Below are 6,952 nucleotides of genomic sequence, written 5' to 3'. Positions count from 1 at the left end.
TTTCTAATCTCATTTAACCTCCTTATTGCAAAAAGTCAGCAAATATGTCCGGTTTGGGGTATTCGCCCTAAAAATATATATATTTAGACCCACTCTCTTTAAGACCCAAATGGCCTTGGTGAGCAAATATGTCCTATTTGGGGGTTGTTATGGTGGTGGGACGTCCGCTAAACAGTTGGCCCCTAATGTTGATATCAGATACGTGCTCTACTCCTACATACCTTTAATTTGAGCCCCATATTTCCATAGTCGGCAAACATGACCGGCTTGGGGGGTGTTTTGTAAGATGGGCGGCCACTCAGTGAGTTGGCCTTGAAATATATATCGGATAGGTGTTCCACTTTAAAAATCCTCTTATTTGAGCCTCATATTTCAATAGTCAGCAAATACTTACTATTTGGGTGGTGTTCTGGGGGTGGGGTGGCCCCGTAGACACTTTTAGCGAATATTGATATCAAATTCGTGCTTTACTCCCGAAGACCTTTCATTTGAGCCCCATATTGCTATGGTCGTAAGTTTTTCCCCTTTTGGGGAATGTGTTTGATATCAGATTCGTATTCTACATTCAAATATCTTTTATTTAAGCCCCATATTCCCATGGTCACTAAATAAGTCCTATTTGGGATGTGTTTTGGGAAAGGGGCGGACCCCCAGAAACGTGGTCCCACATTTGGATTTCAGATACGTATTCTACTCGCAAATACCTTTCATTTGAGTCGCATATTGCCATGGTCGGTAAATATGTCCGATTTAGGGGTGTTTTGGGGCTTGGGATGGTCCCCCTAGCACTTGGTCCGACAATTGGATACCAGATACGTTTTCTTATCCTAAATACCTTTCATTTGAGTCCCATATTGTCGTGATTGGTCTAAATATATGTTTGGTAGGTTTTAGGGTGAGGCAGTCCCCCTAGGTACCCCATCCGAAATTTGGATACCAAATTTTTACTTTTAGGATACTATGTGAGAGCAGACAAGATTTCGCTTAAATCGCACCACCCATCTCCAAGATCTGGCGTTTCTGAAAATTAGGGTAAGGGGGAAAGGTCCGGTTTTCACCGTGGGGTCAATATTTAACATCTGTGAAAATTTCAAGAAAATCGGTTCAGCCGTTTCTGAGTCTATAAGGAACACACAAACATACAAACAAACAAACAAACACAAATTGATTTTTATATATAAGATATACAAATTTGACACAGTGACTTAAGTTAGGCTTTTCGACATCCGTGTCGTATAAGATTCAGATCGGTTTATTTTTAGATAAAGCTACTAAAAAGACCAATATTTTGTTATACACAATTGAACAATGACTTGTACTTATTAGTATTTGATCCAAATAAGAAAGTATTTCGATGTAGATTTCGGATTTTGATCAAAGGTGGTTTACATATATACCCAAGGTGGTGGGTATCCAAAGTTCGGCCCGGGCGAACGACTTTTTACTTGTTTTTTTTTATACTCACCACCATAGGATAGGGCCTATATTCCTTTATTCCGACCCTACATATATTTCCGATCGTCGTAAAATTCTAATGCGATTTAAAGATGTCCGTGTGTCTCTCCGTCCGTCCGTGTGTCCGTCTGTAGTAATCAAGATACCGTCTTTACAAATTGAGGTACTGAGCTGAAATTTTGCATAGACTTGTATTTATTCCATACGCAGGTTAAGTTCTTGATTGAGTCAAATCGGGTTATACATAGATATATAGCTGTCATGTAGACCGAACTGCCGATTAAGGGTCTTAAGCTCATAGAAGCCGCAATTATTACCCGATTTCGCTGAAATTTGAAATCGTGAGTTGTTCTAAGCCTCCCTACATCCGACCCAAATATGGTTAAGAGTATATTTAGATACAGCTGCCATATAGACCGATCTGCCGATTAGGGGCCTTAAGCCCCTAAAGGCTTCTTATTTCCCGATTTTGCTGAAATTTGAAACTTTGAGTTATGTTATGTTTTTCGTTATCCGACCCAAATATGGTTCAGATCGGACTATATTTAGATTTCACTACCATATAGACCGATCTCTCAATTTAGCGTCTTAAGCCCATAAAAGCCGCAATTATTATCCGATTTCGCTGAAATTTTAAAAGGTGAGTTATTCTAAGCCTACCGAAATCCGATCTAAATATGGGACTATATTTATTGGGTTGCCCAAAAAGTAATTGCGGATTTTTCATATAGTCGGCGTTGACAAATTTTTTCACAGGTTGTGACTCTGTAATTGCATTCTTTCTTCTGTCAGTTATCAGCTGTTAGCTTGCTTTAGAAAAAAAGTGTAAAAAAAGTATATTTGATTAAAGTTCATTCTAAGTTTTATTAAAAATGCATTTACTTTTTTTTTTTTTTGAAAAATCCGCAATTACTTTTTGGGCAACCCAAAGATATAGCTGGCATATAGACCGATCTGCCGATTAAGGGTCTTAAGCCCATAAACGCTTAATTTTTTGCCCGATTTCACTGGAGATTGACACAGTTTCTTGTATTAAGCCTCCCGTCATCCGATTAGAACAAGGTTCACATCAGACTATATTAAGGTATAGCTGCCATATAGACCGATAGGGTCTTAATCCCATAATTTATCCATGGTGGGTACCCACCAAGGCACGGCTGAACGTTTTTACCTGTTTTTATATGGAGTTTGACAGTTGTTCACATGAAAAGACAAAGCCAGGTTCAGAATAATAATTCTAACTTACAAAAAAATCTAAAATTCGAATAGCAAATTTAAAAACTTTATAATGTCGGCATTTGTTAGAGTTAAATTTTTCTTAACTTTTTTGATTGCCCATCGCATTCACACACATGTTGTCTATAGTGTGGTAAACATGCACATCAACAGCGTTAACAATAACTATGCGGACGACAATACTCTATGGCTGGGGCTAAAGCCAGCTACGCTGCTTATGGTCTCATCAGGTTCTTTTTGAGCTCGAGTTTTGGCTTTTGGTCATGATGGTAAGCTGCGAACATCTTTGCCACTGAAACCAGGCGGCAGTTGATGTTTGAGTGCGGTTCGTGTTGCAAGTGTTAAGCGGCAGCTGAAATACAAGCTAAGCGGAAAAACGGATTAAAAGAAAAGAAAAATGCAATTGTGAAAATTTATGGTGCAAAATGGAAAAACAAGAAAACATAACAAAAATTTTTATTTAAAAAGAAATATATAAAAATCCGAAAAAAGATAAAGTTAAAAAAAATTCCAAAATTAAAAAAAATCCAGAATATATAAAAATCTTTAAAGAAGAAAATTTTGAAACACACACAAATTTCAAGTGCATCCGCTTTTCATTGACTAAAAGTCGCTGGTGCCATTATGTCTTTCCAAATGCCTTGACGCTATGGGTCAAGTTTGTTAACCCACTTTACCTTTAAAGGATTACTCCACCTGCAAACCAAGCAACTTTTATTTTATGCTGTCTTTGCTGCATGTTTCCGCGAGTGGCGAGTAGGCTCAACGACCTTAAACAACCATAAACGTGTGCGGGTGTCTATAAAGACTACCATTAGTAGCCGTATAAGGGCAGCAGCAGTGCATGGTTGCAATTATCAAAAAGCCATCATCAACATCATCATCACCATCTTCATTGAGCTGTACAAGTTAACAAAACGGAAAATGCATTTTCACCTTTTCATTGTGGATTTAAAACCTCAAAATTATATTTGCTTTATAAGCATTTCTCTAATTTTGCTGTCACCATTCGCCAAAGGCAAGTCTTTAGATTGTGGATAATTTGTTTTTTTATATTGTCATAAGACTTTGAGTGTTTGTGGTAATTGGATTGGGGTAATTAAAGTCCCAGCAAACTTAATTGGCAATAATAAATTTGAATACTTAAAATGGTTATAGGGAAAAAATTGATAACAATAAAAAAATCAGAGTCGAATATATTTTGAAATCAAAACACAAAATCTTTATAAAAAAAAATACAAATATTTAAAAGTTAAAAAAAAAACATTAAAGGAAGTAAAACAAATCAGCAATTAAAAAGGCGTTAAGTTCGGCCGAGCCGCACTTTGGATACCCATCACCTCGGGTTTATATATAAACCACCATTCGTCAAAATCCAGTGAAAATGCATACCTTAGCCCCATAGCAGCTATATTGAAATATTTTCCGATTTGGACCAAATAAGTACAAGTCATTGTTTAATTGTGTATGACAAAATATTGATCTTTTTAGTAGCTATATCTAAAAATAAACCTATCTCAACGATAAAAGACACTAAAGTGAAACAGTCATTGTGTCAAATTTCAGTTAAATCAGATTATATCGGATTGCCCAAAAAGTAATTGCGGATTTTTCATATAGTCGGCGTTGACAAATTTTTTCACAGCTTGTGACTCTGTAAATGCATTCTTTCTTCTGTCAGTTATCAGCTGTTACTTTTAGCTTGCTTTAGAAAAAAAGTGTTTCAGACCCGCAGGATAATATGGAATATATATTTATTTCAGTCGGAAGAGACAATAAAACGCTTTTGATCGGTAATGTCTATAGGCCGAATAAATTGGTTCGCACGGATGAACTGATGGAGAAAATACATGAGGTTTCTATGTCGTTCAATGAAATTATCATCACAGGTGATTTCAACTCGAATTTGCTTTTAGATAATAACTTGATTAGTGACTTTAATACATATGGCTTACATTCTGTTAATTCGGATACTCCAACTCATTATACAAATACATCTGAGACTCTATTGGATCTTTTTCTTGTTGGGTCAGTGGATAAGGTGCTGCTTTATGACCAACTTTCTGCTAGTTGTTTCTCCAGGCATGACATTATTTTCTTAAATTATAATTTTACTATGGAATACGAGGATAAAACTATTTGGTATAGAGACTTTAGACATGTAGACAACGAGAACTTACTGACGGATCTGCTCTCAGTGGAATGGAGTGCGATATACCACTACGTGGATGTGAACGAGAAAGTAAGATTTCTTGAAGAGAATGTGATCCGCCTCTACGAGAGATACGTGCCTTTGAAACGTAGGGTTGTCAAATCAAGGCAGCAGCCCTGGATAACCGGACGAGTGACTGAATTGATTTCTAAAAGAAATCGGGCTTACAGTAGGTGGAAGAGGTTCAGGACTGAAAGACTCCATGACGAATATAGAACACTCAGGAATCAGGTTGTAAAGGAGATCCGGGAGAACAAGATGTCGTTCTATGGTGAAAGGTACAACTCTGCTGTCACTTGCAGGCAAAAATGGGGCGTGATCAGAGACATTGGTATCGGAATTGGAAAGAAGACTGGCGAAGATGCGAATCTTTCCAAACCCGAACTTGATGATATGAACCGGCAATTTTTGGCCATTAATGTACCGTTTGCGCAAGGTAATGTTTACTTGGGCGGATTGCAGACTGACGTGAATGGCATTGACGAGCAATTCAGATTTCGACTTGTTGATCAATGTGACGTTCTGGAGTCAATTTTGAGGATAAAATCCAATGCCACAGGTGTCGATGGTATTGACCCTAACTTTCTGAAACCAATATTACCGAATCTTTTACCATTTATTACACATATATTTAACTATATACTTCTGTCATCGATCTTTCCCAGTGGCTGGAAGAGGGCAAAGGTTATTCCGGTACCTAAGTCCAATAATGATTTTAGACCAATTGCGATCTTGCCATTCTTGTCTAAGGCATTTGAGAATATTGTGTATGATCAGATAAATACATTTTTAAACAGGAATTTCCTTTTATCAGATAGGCAATCTGGGTTTCGTAAACGCCGTAGTTGTACGACTGCACTTATTGATGTAGTCGAAAATATTAGACGCAATATTAATGATAACCACGTAAGCTTTCTTGTCCTATTAGACCACTCTAAGGCATTCGATTCCGTGGATCACACGATATTGGCATCTAAACTTACAACCTTGTTTAATTTTGACGACACAGCAGTTCGGTTTATTGCATCATATCTGGACAGGCGCACACAGGCTGTTTACTCTAACGGTATGATGTCTGATTTCTTGGAGCTTACTCGTGGTATTCCTCAGGGTTCTGTGCTGGGACCACTATTATTTTCATTATATGTCAATGATATTGCAAGCATACCTGATGGATATGACATGCACATATACGCTGATGATGTGCAATTGTGTTTCTCTTGCAGGACGAGTGATACAAGGTCATATGTGGCGTGGATTAATTTGCAGTTAATTGCCATCAGTGATTGGGCAACCAAGAATGGCTTGAAGTTGAATCCTGACAAGACGAAGTGCATTGTTATCTCGAGAAAGTCTATAGATACATTGTCTTTGCCTAGGCTTGCCTTAGGTGACAAGACCATAGAGTATGTGCAGACTGCAAGGAATTTAGGGGTATTATTTGACAATACTCTGTCCTGGAATAGGCATATTGAGTTGGCTATAGGACAGATTTATGGTATGTTACGGACTCTTTGGTCTATTCACCAATATATTCCATTCAGTGTGCGTCACGCAATTGCTCATGCCTATTTACTACCTAAACTTTTGTATTGTTGTGAGATATACGCAGAATGTGACTACGTCCATAAGCGTAAATTAAAAGTAGTTTCGAATGACATTACACGATTTGTTTATAGTATCAGACGTGCGGATAGTATATCATCGGCTTCTAGACAGTTTTATGGGATGGAATTTGAAAATTTTTTGAAATTTCGTGCACTGACTTTCATGCATCGCTTAATTTATACACATGAACCCAAATATCTTTACGACCGGTTGGAAATCTCACGATCTTCTCGAACCAATTGCATGGTTCCACTGCAAAGTAACTACTTGGTATGTGACAGACAATTTTTTGTTTACACCATTCGTCTCTGGAACGCCCTCCCAATCAATTTAAGAAATAGTCCTAATGAAAAGAACTTTAAACTTAAGCTAAAACATCATCTCACTTAGGAAGTAATTTAATTTTGACCCTTTAAATATTAGCTCACATTTATTAATATA

The 6,952-nt window shown here is 37.3% G+C and overlaps 1 protein-coding gene across 1 annotated transcript in view; it reads left to right on the top strand.

The window, feature by feature from the left end:
- Nucleotides 1–2,830: 2,830 nt before the first annotated feature.
- Nucleotides 2,831–6,952, top strand: part of LOC106086404 (cadherin-89D) — a 75,111-nt gene continuing 70,989 nt past the window's right edge. Inside the window, exons 1-4 of the mRNA XM_059361442.1 lie at nucleotides 2,831–2,921; nucleotides 3,377–3,709; nucleotides 4,455–5,072; nucleotides 5,832–6,401. Coding sequence (XP_059217425.1) covers nucleotides 2,831–2,921; nucleotides 3,377–3,709; nucleotides 4,455–5,072; nucleotides 5,832–6,401 — 1,612 coding nt within the window. The remainder of the gene's footprint in view (nucleotides 2,922–3,376; nucleotides 3,710–4,454; nucleotides 5,073–5,831; nucleotides 6,402–6,952) is intronic.

This window comes from Stomoxys calcitrans, chromosome 2 (genome assembly GCF_963082655.1).
Source record: "Stomoxys calcitrans chromosome 2, idStoCalc2.1, whole genome shotgun sequence".
NCBI classification, from domain to species: Eukaryota; Metazoa; Arthropoda; class Insecta; order Diptera; family Muscidae; genus Stomoxys; species Stomoxys calcitrans.
This window is presented reverse-complemented; position numbering and strand designations above follow the sequence as displayed.